At 40.7% G+C, this 17,567-nt stretch overlaps 1 protein-coding gene across 14 annotated transcripts in view; it reads right to left on the bottom strand.

Moving 5' to 3' along the window:
* FGGY (FGGY carbohydrate kinase domain containing) overlaps window positions 1-17,567 on the bottom strand; it is a 457,075-nt gene that overhangs the window by 240,553 nt on the left and 198,955 nt on the right. For all 14 annotated transcript variants that reach the window (XR_001886587.1, XR_001886588.1, XM_017877238.1 and 11 more), the window contains one exon: window positions 3,483-3,611. Coding sequence is in view for 11 of the 14 variants with exons in the window: in XM_017877238.1 (XP_017732727.1) it covers window positions 3,483-3,611 (129 nt within the window). In the remaining 3 variants the exon portion in view is untranslated. The remainder of the gene's footprint in view (window positions 1-3,482; window positions 3,612-17,567) is intronic.

Here is a 17,567-nt window from a genome sequence, read left to right on the forward strand (position 1 = left end):
TATTCTATCTTTCCACTAACAAAATATGGGGAAAGTTACTAACTTACTGCATTAGTCCATTTTATGCTGCTGATAAAGACAAACCTGAGACTGGGAAGAAGGGGATGTTTAATTTGATTTACAATTCCACATGGCTGGGAGGTCTCACAATCATGGCAGAGGACAAAAGGCACTTCTTACATGGTGGCAACAAGAAAGAAGGAGGAAGAAGCAAAGGTGGAAACCCCTAATAAACCCATCAGATCTTGTGAGACTTACTATCACGAGAATAGCATAGGAAAGACTGGTCCTTATGATTCAATTACTTCCCCCTAAGTCCCTCCCACAACACGTGGGGATTCTGGGAGATATAATTCAGTTGAGATTTGAATAGGGACACAGCCAAATCATTATCATTCTGCCCCTGGCCCCTCCAAATCTCAGGTCCTCACATTTCAAAACCAATCATGCCCTCCCAACAGTCCCCCAAAGTCTTCACTCATTTCAGAATTAACCCAAAAGTCCACAGTCCAGTCTCATCTGAGACAAGGCAAGTCCCTTCCACCTATGAGTCTGTAAAATAAAAAAAAAAAGCCAGTTACTTCCTAGATACAATGGGGGTACAGGTACTAGGTAAATACAGCCATTCCAAAGGGGAGAAATTGGACAAAACAAAGGGGTTGCAGGGCCCAGGCAAGTCCAAAATCCAGCAAGGCAGTCAAATTTTTAAAGTTCCAAAATGATCTCCTTTGACTCCAGGTCTCATATCCAGGTCACACTGATGCAAGAGGTGGGTTCCCATGGTCTTGGGCAGTGCTGCCCCTGTGGTTTTGCAGGGTACAGCTTCCCTCCCAGCTGCTTTCCCAACAGTCCTCCGAAGTCTTAACTCATTTCAGAATTAACCCAAAAGTCCACAGTCCAAAGTCTCATCTGAGACAAGGCAAGTCTCTTCCACCTATGAGCCTGTTACCCAGTACCAAAGTTGCATCCACATTTTCAAATATCTTTTCAGCAATGCCCCACTCTACTGGTACCAATTTACTGTATTAGTCTGTTTTTATGCTGCTCATAAAGACATACCTGAGACAGGGAAGAAAAGGAGGTTTAGCTTGACTTACAGTTCCACATGGCTGGGAAGGTCTCATAATCATGGTGGAGGGCAAAAGGCACCTCTTACATGGTGGCAGCAAGAGAGAATGAGGAAGAAGCAAAAGCGGAAACCCCTGATAAACCCATCAGATCTCGTGAGACTTATTCACTGTCATGAGAATAGCATGGGAAAGACCAGCCTCCATGATTCAATTACCTCCCTCTGGGTCCCTCCCACAACACGTGGGAATTCTGGGAGATACAATTCGGTAGAGATTTGAATGGGGACACAGCCAAACCATATCACTTAAAAGCATTTACATTTTACGGGGAATAAAAGGCTTAAGCCAAAGCTTCTAAGGGCAAAACTTCTGCCACTGAATATCTCTGTTTAGGAAAAAGATGAGGGTCATTGGCAGTCTCCCCTTCTGGAGGACATAGTGAATCCTGGGCAGGAGTGAGAAGGTGGGTTTTGGCATGTCCCTGAGGGAAGTCTGGGAAACTGACAAGGAAACTGTAGTGTCTGCAGCTCTTCAAGCAGCAGTTCTCTTTCTTTCAGCATATGCCGGTCCCAGCCAAGTGCCTGTCACCCAGGTAGGGGTGGATGATTGACACTGTCACCCCAGGGATAATTTTAAAAGCATGATAGGGAAAGCTTTTGTGGCCTCACGCACGATCTCACGCAGGAATGTCAGGATTGCTAGGGCACAGAAACACTCCATGTCTTTCTAGACCTTAAGTTCTCTCTGTGCTTGTACATAAAAACCAAAATCTTAACATTCCAATCAAAAGCACACATTGCTCACAATGAAAAGTATTTGGAAAGAAACAACCTTGCCTGTAATCGGAACTACGTTACATAGCATTCAATCAACCTACATATATTATGAGTTGTTTACTAATTCTTAGGCACTGTTTTAGATCCTGAGGACAGAGAGATGAACAGGACAGACATGTTCATAGATTGATGAGAGCGATCCTGCTCTGGAAGTCCATGCAGTATGTAGAACAAGGCACCGTTTAATAATCTGTTGCATAAGAAGGCAGAGTAATCTTCACTCTACTATTTAAAGCCATCTCACTTTATTCTTGCCTTAATGTGACTATTCATTTAACAAACTTATAAGCAGCTATAGGAACCAGACATAGGGCTTGGCATGAAGGATACAGGACAAATAACCTAATGTTCCTGCTCTCAAGGAGTTCACAGTCTAATGGCAATGACAAGCAGATATATTAGAAATTACAATGCAATATGATCATTTCTTCAAACAGTTTGCTGAAAAAGCATAATTTCGAGAATTTCTAAACACACCTGAGGGTTTCACGGAAGGCTATGCAGAGCAGAAAGCATCTGATACAGGTCTTGCAGTTAGAGGAGGAGTTAGCCAGCTGGAGTAGTGGAGGACCAATCATTCTGGGCAGAGAATATGTGTGCCAAGTCACAGAGGTGTAAATGCATGGGCACAGTAAGGGCAGGGTTGATGGAAGTGTCTGAAAGTATACACACATAAAATGGAAACCCAGCTCAACAAAGCAGTGCCTTCCCTTACTTTGTGAAATGTACTCTGATGTTTTCTACTTTGTTCTATTCAATTCTGTTCCATTCTGTTGTGCAAATTCAGTGGGCATGTCCTGCTAAATTGATCTCATGAATTATAAACCATAGTTTAAAACAAAACATTGTTAGAATGAAAGGCTAGGGAAAAAATATATGGCTATAGTTGAGATGAGAGATGCTGAGAACCAGAACAACCTCCACTGCAAAAAACACACACAACCTGCAATAAGGATGAGGAAGAAGATAGTCATCATTCTTTACTATAATTCTTTGTTTCCCTGTGTGTTTTCCCATTAAAATATGGGGAAGAGACCTTGGTTTTATTTGGTTTTGTTTTAAGTTCACTGTCTCCTAGCACCATGCGTGGACATGGTAAGTGTTCAACGGGTGTTTTGTGAATGAACAAATGAATACATGAATGAAAGGCTTGAGAGTTATGTAGAAGATAAAATCAAGACTACAAGCAAGGAACTGGATACAGGACATAAGCCAAATATATTATTAAAATAAATCTATGAGACTTATAAGGGTCTTGGAGTACCATTACAAAAAAACAGTAGAGCTAAGTGTGCTAAGAAATTAACATATCTTTTCTGAATTTCCAGTAAACAAAATAACTATGCAGAAAGTTATTCAAATAAATTTTTTTCTATTGCCATGTATAAATAAATTAATACAATTATAAATAAATTTTAACATTAATGAAAAGTTCTATAATTCTATCCAAATGCCTAATCTTGAAACACCAAAGTCCTTGACCTTTGCTTTAGAAACAGAAAAGGAGTGTCTTCGGTTCTGGGGAATATTCCATTTGAATACGGTTTTGGCTGTAGGCAACAAATAAAGAGATTACCTAGTCCTCCTGCATGGGCATCAATGAGTGAAGCTGCAACCGCAATCCCAGGGAGAAGGCCCAGGTCTCTTGCTGCCTCTGGTGTGAGCCCATTTCCAAGAGAAGCTCCAGGAGGTAGCACTTGGTTTCCTGGGTAGACATGAGAAAAAACAAACACATCAGTTTGAAAAACACAAAAGTAAACAGAGGGTTTTGTTTAAGAGAAACTCTTTGCTCCCTCCTCCCTCCTCTGCATTTGCAAAGATAAAAACCATGCAGTCATCAAGAGTCCCTTTGCTCATCCAGGGACTTTGGTGTATGTGCTTGGTACCTATAGGTCATGCTCTGGGGAGCTTTACAAACCAGGAGCTCTAAAGCATCATTCAAACCAAAGATTCTGAAAATGGAAAATTTCAAAAGGAATATAAACGCAGTAGCCTCTTAAATACAAGGTTCAAATGCTCAAATCATTCCAAATGGGCTTCCTAACACGGCAGATCTACTAACCTACTTAAATGTACATGAACCCATGTGTTCATACATGCATACACCCTCTCTAATGAACATATATTCCTAAGTCAAGAAAACTTACTCTTGAGGTGCTTCCCTGGCAGAGGATAAGGGGAAAGAGATGTACTTTGTAGCAACAAATAATTTGTTAAAAATTTTTTCTCAGCTGGAAAGGACACTCCAGTCTAAACCTTTGCAAATTTTACAAGGCTGCCACTTGCACAACCATATAATACAATTTGAATGATGTTCTTTGGAGCTGTGCAATGCAGTGACCCTGATTTTTCAAGTGACCTTGAATTCTTGCAATCACTCAGGCCTTCAGTTAAGAATTTATTGATTGTCTTGCTTTGTGTGGGTGCTGTGGGGCTGTAAAAAGCAGTCCTTGCCCCCAACCTAGTTAGGAAGACAAGATAAGGACACAGAGAACCACGTAAGACAGAATAGAATGAAATGATCCATCTGCTCCTAGGTGTTAGACTCTAAGCCCTCTTTCATCCCCCAAGGAATTCTATAGTATTTCTGCACTGCAGGGAGGGGCTAGGAGTTGACTCACAGATATACTAAGATCCCTTTGAGCCCCAAGATAGAATCTGGGTGCATGATCAGCAATTTTTGAGTGCTAAGATGCCACTTGTTAATTGTTCCATGGAGCTCAAGTACTGGGCACAGGTGCTCCAGGACCTCTGGGGATAGAGGTGAGGGGGAGGTTGGGAGAGGGGTCAGAGAGTGAACAGCTTAACCACCCTCTTCTAAATGGAACCAAAGCACCTCCACAACACCATTTTTATCCATTTTAAGTAAAGAGCTTCTATCTGTAATTAAATATGAAAACAAGTTTAGCTAAGAAAAGGAAGACTGAAACCTCTGCAGTGACTTCTAGAAGAACTTTGCTGTTCAATATGGTGGCCACTAGTCACATGTGGACTGAGCACTTGAAGTATGTCTAGAGTAACTCAGGGACTAAATTCTTCATTTTATTTAGTTTTAACTTCAACTTATTCAATTCAGTTACTGAAAAACTTTTAATTATGTTTGGAACAACTTGGGTATGCAAATCTACTTTTCTATTATTAATTTAAGAAATAAAATCAAGTATTTCCAACAAAATATAGCATCTGAATTGAGAGGTGTTAAGTGGAAAATACATACCAGATGTCAAAGATTTCATCTGGAAAATGAATGTAAAATATCTCAATAATTTTTATATCAATTCTATGTTAAAATAATAATTTGAATATATTAAGTTAAATAAGAGATATTAAAAATTAGTATCACTTTCTTTAGCATGGCTACTGAAAAATTTAAAATTACATATGTGGCTCATATTACATTTCTATTAGACACTGATGGAGGATAAGGTTAAGATGCTCAAAGGATGGGGCAGAGAACAGGAAAATCTTAGTCTGTTTTGAATGTCAAAGTGGCAGAAACCTGGAAAAGAGCAGTGCCCTTGGCTTTGTATAATACCGTTCTGGACAATACCTAAATTATGTCACTATGTTTAGTATCTAACACAGGAGAGACTGCAGTCTGGTTTGCTGAGCACTTTCATGCTGGGGTCTGCACTAAGGACACAGCATGCATTTTCTCATTTCATTTTCATATTATCCCCTGTGAAGGATAACATAGTACCCATACTACCCCCATTTCACAGACAGATGGGAAAATTGTGGTTTATAGAAGAAAAGTAAACTCCCTAGTGACAGCCTAAGAGCTGAAGACAGGCCATGGGTTCTACTCTGACTGATACCCAAACCTCTGCTCTTATTCATTACATTACCTTTTGGAGTAAATGTTGTTTAAAAGTGCATTCCAAATGGATGAAGGGATCAAGAGAAGTATTTTTAGAGCAAGCATTATGTATGTTAAAAAATAAATAAATAAATAGATAATGAAAAAAGGAGCACCATTTAGAAATCTTGCCTACTAAATTGAGATTTTTAAAAAATGGTTTTCATAGGAAGGTCAAAATGGAAATTCTGTTCCACCTTCATCCCCAATCTCCACAAACATAAAAGGTGTAATTTTTACAAAAAAGGTTCCAGACTGGATTAGCAAGGTGGGGCACTCTTCCAAGTTTTCTCTATAGTAATTTAGGAAGAAACCTTAGCTGGTAAAGGAGCTTAATTTGATTCTATGTCCTCTAGGCTCAGAACATGAGGCTGCAGACCGCTGCGAGACAGAAAGAGTCCTGAGCATGCAAGCAGGAGATCCGGGTTTAATCATAGGCTGTGGGACCACAGGGATCTTCATCAGCAGAGGACACATCTTTGAGCAAGGACAGGAAAAAAGGGAGAAGGGGCCCCTAAGGGAACTATCAAAAGGCCTAGGTAAATTGGAACAGAAGCTGGCATGCGAACTGGTAGGGGTTGGGTGTTGAAGGACAGAGGAGGCTGGGGAGGCAGAGAGGGGCAGTGGATGCAGGGCCCTGTAATCCATACTTAAGTGTTTGAACTTAATCATGAAGCCCACTGTAAACCACTAAAGGAGCATTAAGCCAGGAGGAAAGCAATTAAACTTGTGTTTTTTTAAAGCACTCTGTGGCAGTATTATAGCAGAGGATAGACTGGGGTTAGAGAAAACAGTGTGAAACTATTTCAGTAATCAAAGAGAGAGAGAAAATATAAGGATCTTCACTGAGGTATTGAATTGAGCTGTAGAAACAGAGGCAGACAGAAGAGATTCCGTGGAACAAGAAATAACAGGTCACGGTGGTTGCGTGGATATAGGAAGCACAGTAGAGACTGAGATGCCATGGCCCAAACTCCCCTTTAAGGATGGAGTAAAGTCGGCAGACAGCTGCCAGATGTTCCAGGGCCTGCCTCAGTTGCAGAGAGCCGCCTTCCCGAGGTGCTGCACCTCCCAGGAACACCAGCCAGCACCTGGTGACTTGGCAAAGCAGAGGCAGAAGGGCTCTGATGGACACCACTCACTCCAGAGACTCTGCTGGGTTCACCAAGGTGCTGCAAGAATGCACCTTGGTTCAGCTCTTTTCCCTCTACCAGTCCTTCTCTCTCTTCCTTCTTTCACAGTTGACCATCCCTAATAAATACCTTATCCCCCCAAATCTGTCTCAGCCTTTGCTTCTGGAAAACCCAACCTACAGCAGTGAACCAGCCTTCTCCTCAATCCAGCGGTTAGGGATGAAAATAAATATATACAAGGACAAACATTCCTTCTTTCATTTGGAACCACAGCCTTCAGGAATAGGCTATCTGGACTCCAAGCAGGAAGGAGTTTTGTTTATTTACAGACCAAAATGAAACAGCTTCGCATGAGAGAGGATGATAGAAATAGGTGAGAATCCCTGAGAAATCACCCCTTCAAAATCACACTCTAAGTTTATCAGGACACTAGAGCTGTCAGAAGCAAACATTAGTGCCTCCTGACAACTTTTCCCAATCTAATCCTTGTTTGGCTTTTCTTTCACCATAAAATTAAATTATTCACAGCACTGCTTTTCCCAGAAATCAAGACTTCACTGCCTGAGCATTTGCAGTTCTTTCTAGGCTTCATTCAACCATTCATTCATGCATTTTAACAAACATTTCAGTACCAATAGAACTAATAGAACTAATGATGGCCTGCATAGATTTCCATCTACCATATGCTAAGATCTAGGTGCTGAGGTCTCATATTGTGGTTTGGGACAAAGATGATGAAAAACTAAGACTCTTAGGACCATGTAGAAAATGCTAGAAAGGTGAAATGTGTACATGGTGTTCCCAGAGAACTGCGGAGGATCCAGTTAGGGTGGCTAGTAGAGTGAATACAGTCTTCAAGGTGAAGATGACTTTGAAGCCTGTGTGGAAAGAGAAGTTGGAGATTGGTGGTTTGAGTGCTGGCATGCTCTGGGGAAAGGCATAACAGCAGAGCAAAAAGTGAGTTTACTGTAGGGAGCCCTGAGGGGCATGGTGTGTTTGAGGCATTGAGTATGTAGCAAAAAGGGGTCCAGAGAGGAATAGAGAACTGGAACAGACTGGACGAAAGGCAGCGGAGGGCTTCAGGCGTGGCCAGGCAATAAGGAATTGCCCAGAGGGGCATGACTGTGAGTGCTCAGATTGGGTTTTTAAGAAGATAAACGTGGCCAGACATGGTGGCTCATGCCTGTAATCCCCAGCACTTTCAGAGGCTGAAGTGGGCGGATCATGAGGTCAGGAGTTTGAGACCAGCCTGGCCAACATGGTGAAACCCCGTCTCTACTAAAAATAGCTGAGTATGGTGGAAATTGCCTGTAATTCCAGCTACTCAGGAGGCTGAGGCAGGAGAATCGCCTGAACCCCGGGAAGGCGGAGGGTGCAATAAGCTGAGATTGCGCCACTGTACTCCACCCTGGGCAACAAGAGCAAGATTCCATTTCAAAAAAAGAAAGAAAGAAAGAACTAGATAAACACGCAGTGTAAAGAAAAGCTTGGGGAATAATTCTTATCTTTAAAACAGTCAAACCAAGTGAAAAATGCAGGCTGCAAAACATTATGTAGTATATGACTTCCTTTTGTTAAATTAACTTAAACGTGTCTCTCTGTAATTTCAACCTAAAGGTTTCTTCATACATAGTGACTGTAACCTAACTGGATTTGTAAACACACTGTAGCCTACTCTTGTAACTAGAAGCCGAGTCTCAGCCAATCACAGAAGACATACTTCAACCACCCACAACCGGCCAACTGTTTAAACTCTGTTCAAGTAAGGCCAACGCAGAGCTGTGCCCTATCCAGCTGTTTCTGTACTTCACTTCCATTTTCAGTACCTCACTTCCCCTTTTCTGTCCATAATATCTCTTCAATCACGTGGCAGAGCAAAAGTCTCTCTGAACCTATTCTGGTTGGGGACCTGCCCAATTCATGAACTATTCTTTGCACAGTTAAACTGTTAAATTTAATTCGCCTAAAGGTTTTCTCTTAACAGTTTTAAGAAAATAACAATGAAAGTAGATGAACTATTTGTAAAAATACATTCCCAGGGGAAAAAAATACAGAAAATAGGTTTTCTCTGGGTGGAGGAATTATGAGTGATTTTCTTTTTTCTTTCCCTTTTTTCTTTTTTTTTCTATAATTTCTAATTGGTCTATATTTCTTGTGTAATTTTTTTTTGAGACAGAGTCTCACTCTGTTGCCCAGGCTGGAGTGCAGTGGCACAATCTCAGGTCACTACAACCTCTGCCTCCTGGGTTCAAGCGATTCTCACACCTCGGCTTCCCGAGTAGCTGGGACTATGGGCACACGCCAGCATGCCTGGCTAATTTTTGTATTTTTAGGAGAAACAGGGTTTTGGCATGCTGGCCAGGTTGGTCTTGAACTCCTGACCTCAAGCGATCCACTCATCTTGGTCTCCCAAAATGCTGGGATTACAGGCATAAGCCACCATGCCCAGCCTCTTGTATAATATTTTAAAAGATGCTTTTCCCCCTTAAATCTGATCAGAATCCCACCTTGCCATTAAAACGAATGAACTTGAATTAAGGTATAGATTTGGAACCCCAAGATAAATTCAGAGAAAATGGCAAGATGCAGAATAGTATTCAGAGTATGATCATGTGATTTTTTTTTTTCTTTAAAGAAAAGGATACAAAATGTAAGCACATAAACTTCCAGAAAATTCTAGAATTTTGTCAGAGCAGGGGTTGGGATCCAGCGTGGGGTACTCTTTCCTAACGTTTGTGTTTCTTGTATCCCAAGACCTTGTATGTCTTTTGTCATCAAAACAAACTAGCTTACGTTGAAATAAAAACAAAATAAAGGAGAATACTGGGCACTTTTTCCAAACGCTGCTCCACAGTCTGAAGGCAGGAAAGAGACCCAAGGGCAGCTCACCTATTCTCTTGATTTGGCTGTCTCTGTCTCAGTGTACGGGCCCTCACCTGGGTATGTAAAAACACTATCGCTCTGAGAGCTCCTAGGCTCAAGTCTGCTGAATTCCCATTAGGATGGGCAGATTCAGTCTGAGTGGTCAAAAGCTGGAATCTACAATTATCTGGTGGTTGCAGTCCCCCTTCACAGGCAGGGGCTCCTATTACACCAAATCTTCCCCTACCAGTTTTTCAATTATCTATGACTAATGAGCACTTTGGGAACAGTTTCAGACACACACATAATCCTCTTTCTTGATGTCAGCAGCAGAAATTAATGACTATGTGGACTGCTGGGAGACAGAAAATGCATTATAATGGTCAACAGAACTGTTATCCTCTCCAGGAAGGGGTAAGTGGGGGTGGGGTGTTGAATTAACTGGAAGGTTCAGTGTTCCTTTGTCTTCCTACATATATTGAGATGAAACCCAGGAGAAGAGTTGGTTCCAGACCCATGGAAAATATCAGGAAGTGCTTTGGGCATGGGTGGCATGTGACCCTGCTTCCTCTGTGCTTGGCACTGGGGCACCAGCCCCCAGCTCAGTTTTGCTAAAGTCAAGAGGCCAATCAGATTGACTGGGAGAGTACAAAGTGGCACCATACCTTACCAGCAAAGAGTCCTTTCAGACTGAACCTACAATCTTGTTTAGGGGTGGGGAAACAAAACTTTATGATAGCCTCATCACTCACTACAGAAATGTTTAATGAGTACCTGGTACATGCCAAGCAGTGTTCTAATGCTAAAAATGTATTAAGGAACAAGATAGATAAGGCCCCTACACTCAAGTTGCTTACTTTCTAGTAGACACTATTCCCATCCAATACCTCTTCTTATTCCATCTTGTAGTTATTACACCTTGTAAGCACCTATGCGATTTGGACTGAGTTTTACATAATGTTACATCCCTGGCCCTACAGTCTGGCCTATAAAAGGTGTTTAATAAAGAAACACACACATATTTTAATCCACCTTAAAATTATGACCCTTATGTTATGTTTTATTTTGTTCCCCTATTTATATCTTGATCTCTCTTTCCCACTAGACAGAGAATAGTTCTAATTATTTATCTCTGTATTCATTTCCCCTCAGCACAACGTCCAGCAGTGTCTAGAACATAAGTTCTCAGCAATGTTCGTTTAGCTGAACTTAGTTTTTTTAAGAAAAGAGATCATGAGACAAAGATCAATCAATTTAGACAAAAACATTAAACACACACTCACACAGGAAGCTGAGTATCAGTTGGGAGAGTAAAGAGAAGAGACTGTTTTTACTCTTGATCTTGAATGCTACTGGGACACGAAATGTGTTTTCTAACATAATCCCACCAGTAATAAACACTTTCATCTCTCTATCTTATTACAATGGAGTATGTCAAGGCTGTTTAGGGAAAAACTCTGAAACCATGTTTTTCCTCTGGTCTTACACCACAGCAATCACCCATATAGAAGGTGACTTCTGTGACGAAATGCGTAGGAGTTTCTCCCGACCACCAAGCAAGCACTTAATTCTGTAGCAGACACCAGCTGGATGTCCTTTAGTTCAGTTCCAACACTGTCTACTTGGAGATTGCATCAGATATCACAGATTGAAGGCTCAGTCCCCAAGAATGCCCCCAACTCCACACCCCAGACACCAGTGGCAAGTTCAACCTTCCACAACTTCTGAACTACTGACTTCAAGTTGGGGTTCTCACAACCCCATCTTCAGATTTGATTAATTTGCTAGAGCAGCTCACATAACTCAGGGAAACATGTGTATTGGTTTATTATAAATACTACCACAAAGGATACAGATGAACAGATGCGTATGGCAAGGTAAGGGGGAAGGGGCATAGAGCTTCCATGCCTTCCCTGGGCACTCCACCCTCCAGGAACATCCATGTGTTCAGCAATCAAAAAGCTTTCCAAACCCTGTACTCTTGGGTTTTCATGGAGGCTTTTTTACACGGGCATGATTGACAACCGTGTAAAAATATGATTGGACAAAAAGCACCTTATCTAAACCCAGCAAGGACTATCTGTTCAGACTTTTCTTGGCCTCTCTGTGTAGCATTCTTTCCACTAGGGTATGGGGCAGGACCCTCTCTGGAATGAGGGTCTTCTGATCCATAATCAAATTAGCATCCTACCTTGCGCAGGTGAAGAAGGACCAGAGGGGTCACTGAGAGAGACTTACCTGAGGCCTCAAGTGCCCCAATGTTATAATAAGGACTATGGGAGTTAACCAGGAATCATGGGCAAAAACCTATCTCTCTCTATATCATATATATATGTATAACATATATATATGCATTTGTGGTATTATTTTACATATATATATATATATATTTTCACCCATGATTCATGGCTAACTCTCATAGTCCTTATTATATATTTAATTAAAAATTATATTTATTAATATATCTATATAATGCATATATATTTTATATATATATATACACACACACACACACCACCACAAAAGCCAATGCATATACCTAGAAAACAGGTGACCACCAGCAGGCCCAAGCATCTTATTACACATAGCAGATGCTACAGTGGCAAGATAATGCAGATAACACCTTTCTAGCGAAACAGAAGTTCTCAAATTCTCTTTGCCTGGTCAAGTCTGGTTCAAGAAGTCCAACAAGCAATGGGTAACTATTGTAGGTCTGTGTTCAGAGGAGTGCTGTATACAATTTGTATTTTAACACAATAAATATTATAATAGTAATAGTGCTCATTTATCAAAACCTGTGAGCTTTCAGTCACTGCTCTTCTTACTTTTCAGTTGCTATCACCTTCATTGCTAACACCAAACCAATGGTATTATAATTAGATTTTATAGTAATAGAATTAGTTATCTACATGAAGAGTCTACGGTATTGCAAACTATTATTTTACAGTTGTAGAAACACAAGCACAGAAAGATTACATAATTTGTTCAAAGTCACTATGTAATGGGACATGGTCAGGATTTCAACTCAAGAATCTCTGACTCCATGGTATGGCGTCTTTCTACTATACCATGTATGTTAGAGAGGGCAGGCATAGAATGTGATGGGTAAAAAAGGAAAACCACCTCATTTGCAGGAGGCACCCCTGGTAGGTCCTGTCTAGGAACAAAACCACAAGAGTCATGAAATCTGAACATGCTGAATCTTTTAGCTTCTTCCACTCCTCGCCTCTCATTCTTTCTCTGTTCCAAAAACAGAGACACAGGATTTCGAATGGCCCATACAGACCATCAACTTCAGTGTATACACTTTACAGTAGAGAAAACTGAACCCAGAGAAGGAGGTGGCTTCCCTGGAGTCAACCAGCTGTGGGAGCAGAGTCTAGACTGAATCCAGAGCTCCTGACTGAAGGAAAGTTTCTTCCACATTGCCAGCACTCCCTGCTATAGCAGCACCATCCTGCATCTTCCCTCACCTGGAGTAGGAAGCTCATCTAAGCCAGGGCAATAAGTTACAAAGAGAACAAGGGAGTTGGCAAAAATTCAACAGATTCCAGGGGTGTGGGTGGCCAATTCTGAACTATTCAGAGCATAAAGCATAGTCTTTTTAGCTTGAAATCATCATCCACTTTGGCACCCACAGTGACCCAATTCTCTAGATAATTGCCGGTGCCCTATTTTGTTCTCACCCAGCCTAAGGCCACACACAAAAAAGTCTTCCCTGGGTAGATCGTAATTAATCACTCTTTCCTCTACAATCCCACAGCATGTTTTTTTGGAATTACATCATTCTGTTCTACATAATGGCTTTTCCCCTTGTGCTTCCCTCTTCTAATTTAGATTATAATCGCCTTGAGGGCAGAGCTCTTTTTGTAGATAATATATCCATAAGAGGCAGGTGGTTTAGCATAGCACTTGGGAGTTCAGGTTAGGGGGTGGACCGACTTGGATGGAAGTGGTGGCTTTATCATTCACAGGGCTTGTGACCTTGGGCAAGTGATTTTACTTCCTTGCAACGGTTTCCTCACCTGTAAAAAGGCTATAATAATGTTATTTTTCTACCAGAGTGGTTATGAGAATCAAGCAAGATAATGCAAATAAGCATTTTAGCATGTTGTCTGCCACATGACAAATGATAGACAAAAGTCAGATAAAATTATGGTTATTATGACCCCCTATTCCCAGCAATACATATTGGATATCGCCTGACACATGGAGGGTACTCGGCTCATTCTGGCTGAGCTTCCAAAGCTTGAGGAGAGACCCTTGATGTTACAGCATGTGGAGATATATGCTTTTGGGGTCAGGAGAGCAAACTGTAGAACCTGTGAAAGCTGTTAAAATATTCACAGTGGTAGAATTCAGTTTTCTAGCACAAAAAGTTTCTCCCTATGGTCATGTCTCCATGGCATGCCTTCAGAGGGAAATGCTTTAAAAGTGCAGAAGGTGTTCTCTTTGGAGTTATTTTAAGAACAAAATGCTTGTTTCAAAAGGAAAATTCATTATTTTGTCAGCAAAATACTTGACTGTTAAGATGTCCAATGCTTTCAAGACCCATGCAAACAGTTCTACCATGGAGAGTTACCCCACTTCTAGGAAAAGGAAAACTTGGGAAATACATGAAAATACTTTAGCTGTCACTGTGCTCAAAATATTACAAGGTTTAAAGCAGTGGTTTCTACAATTTTGCTTTGTTTTTTTTTTACAATCCAATACAAAGATCACATAAAGAAAACTAGGGATTTATATAGATTTCTCAATTTTTTACTGTCTCATTTACTCATTAAAACCAAATCTTACAATCAGGATTTATTTGACACAAAATTGTATCACAAAAACATAGGAAGGAGAGGATCTCAAAATAAATGATGTTCTTTTATAAGGTAAATACACTTCCTTTTATGACCTTATGTATTTATTGCATCACACACCAGTGAACACTTTGTCAAGGGCCAGTGTTGGTTTCTAGTCTGGACTACTGTTTGCAAACTGCTGACTTACAAAATGATAACAGCCTCCTAACAATGGGTGAATCTACAGGATGTCAAACAGCAACTCTCAGGTGAACCACTCAGTCAGTGGGTCTGGTGTTAACCATACAATGCCCAACATCTGGTGATATGAAGACATCTGGGGCTTTCCTATCATGTAGACCAAACATGATTCAGGTAATTGACAAAATTTTTCACTTCCCAACCAGATGTCTTACTCGCATAAAAATGAAGCCCAACTTGTACTTTCATGTGCAAATAGGCTAGACAAAAATTCACCCCTGGAGGGCAGGATTAATTGCTTATCCTCAATGAATGCTAAATTACATATTATTTCTTCTTCTATTTCCAACTATTTTACCTTTGAAGAAAGTTTTCTGCTATTGTTTTGAAAAGCATACATTTCATCTTAGAAATGATCTGTCTTTTTACATGTTTCTCCCTCATTTTTTTTCTTGTTGTTGTTATTGTTAAAGAGGCAGTGTGCTACAATGAAAAGAATGTGATATTAGAAGTCAGGATAATCTGAGTTCTAATTCCATGCACCTACTTCCCCAAACTTTAAGGGCTTTGGAAAAAAGGCACTTAAAATCCCTGAATTCAGTTTCTTTGCAGATACATATCATAAAAACCATCTATAAGAGGCACTGTGAAGATTTGAGATCATTTATTCCTATAGTATGTATTGGGTGCTTGCTCTGTGCCTGGTACTGAGAGACCATGGAGAACCACAGTGTCTGCCTCCTCCAGGAGTTCTGTCAGTAACAAAAAACTCATGCTTCACACTGGAATGACAAACGTACCATAAAACTAAGGTGATGTCTTTACTCAGGATTTTAAATAAAATTATGAGCAACTCCAAATGTTGCTGATCCTTAAAGTGAATATCAAGTTTGTAAAAGGAAGGATGTGTCTGAAACCTTTCCTTTTCCTTAAATCTACTTTCAAGTATACCCTGGAATTTGCTCTGATCATGTTTGCTTAAAGAATTAATGTGGTTATCAATGACCTTCCACCTTCTATGCCATTGTCCCGACAACCAAGCATTTACTAGACAGAATATGGAAAACAGACAACAATGTGTCTCTTCAGTCAGTGTGGGTAGGCAAAAATTCAACAGTACAGAGACAATCAAATGACTAGGGTCTTTGTGTTTGAAATCCTTAAAGGGAAATACAAATAAACATACACACACACACACACACACACACACACACACACACACACGCATACATGAATAAAAGAGAGTAAAGACTTTACAGAGAATGTAACTGGGCAAGGAGAAGTTGCTATGCAGGACTCACTTGTACTATGTTTCAAGAGCCATGTCACAGGTAATGTTGTACATAAAGAAGAAGGGCTAAGTCTGTTGTTACTGTTGTTCAGTTACCCTAATAAGATGTTAGGTTCTTTTCCTAGCCTATGTTTCACCAAAGCCAGAAATATCTCAAACATATGAAGAAATGGAATACGACTATGTTCTTAAACTTTTTTTTTCAAGAACCAAAACTTTTTTTTCCCAAATGAAATCTTTTATAGCACTCTGGTACAGCAGTCTCCCCTTATCTGCAGTTTCGCTTTCCATGGTTTCAATTTCCCATGGTCAACTCTAGTACAAAAATATTAAATGGAAAATTCCAGAAACAAACAACTCATAAGTTTTAAATTGCACACCATTCTGAATAGTGTGATGGATTCTCACGTTGTCCAGCTTGGTCCCACCTGGGATGTGACTCATCCCTTTGTCCAGCAAATCCATGCTGTATGCACTACCTCCCTGTTGTCCACTTAGTAACCCTCTCAGTTATCAGATCAAAAAAAAAAAAAAAAACATAGTATACATAGGGTTCAGTAATACCTGTGTTGTTAGGCATCCACGGGGGGTCTTGGAAGGTATTTTCCATGAATAAGGGGGAACTACTATATATAATTATTCTCTGGTTCAAGCAGAGAATAATTATATTATTTATTATATATAATAATTATATTATCAGGTGCTCTGGCACCTGAGGGACATCCAGATTTAGCGGGGCTGAGAAATAGAGATCCAAATCTAAATGTTAACCTATAGTGAGAGACTATCCATCCTGGAAGCATGAAAGAGGGGAGGGATGGTAATTTGGAACTGTAAAATAGAGCTCCTTGAGGCTTCTACTGCAGTACAAAAGCAGAAGAAGCAGAAAAGTGTCCACTTTTAACCACACAGACAGTGACCTCACTCCTGAGTGAAGGAGGACACTGGCACTTGCAGTCCCATGGGGAGGAGTGGAATTTGCCAAGTTGGCATTTAGCCAAAATGCTGGAGTAAAATCCCTGAAGCCCTCACTCATGTTGACATGGAAATCAAGCAGAGAAATATTCAAAACATGATGCCATAACTTAATGACACTTAAAGTTCTATCTAGGTCACCCAGTTGGCGGGGGAGGGGGATCCTACACATATTGGGAAAAATGCTCAACTGCTAGGATGGAAGCTTTAAGCTTTGTAAATCAAAGAAAATCGAATTTCTCTTTTTTTTAAAGTCTCATTCTTTGGACATAGGATCTGGGAGAATGATCAGACCTTTAATCACAACGAAAAAGGAAGACTGGCTCGAAGCCCAGAGTGTCCTCTTACTGTGGCCACAAGAAGAGTTCCCAGAGGAAGCACTCATGGCAGATGGAGCTGGTCGTGGTCTCAAACAGGCTATGGGCCTTGCTCTGGGAGAAGAAACAGTTGAACTATGCAGGGCCCAGCCTTTTGGAGCTGTTTCGATGGACAGCCTTTGGGAATGGCACCACCCCTGGAAGGTGATCAAGCATGGATATCCATGAGGCCA

The sequence above is a fragment of the Rhinopithecus bieti genome, unplaced genomic scaffold, assembly GCF_001698545.2.
Source record: "Rhinopithecus bieti isolate Rb0 unplaced genomic scaffold, ASM169854v2 scaffold_6380, whole genome shotgun sequence".
NCBI classification, from domain to species: Eukaryota; Metazoa; Chordata; class Mammalia; order Primates; family Cercopithecidae; genus Rhinopithecus; species Rhinopithecus bieti.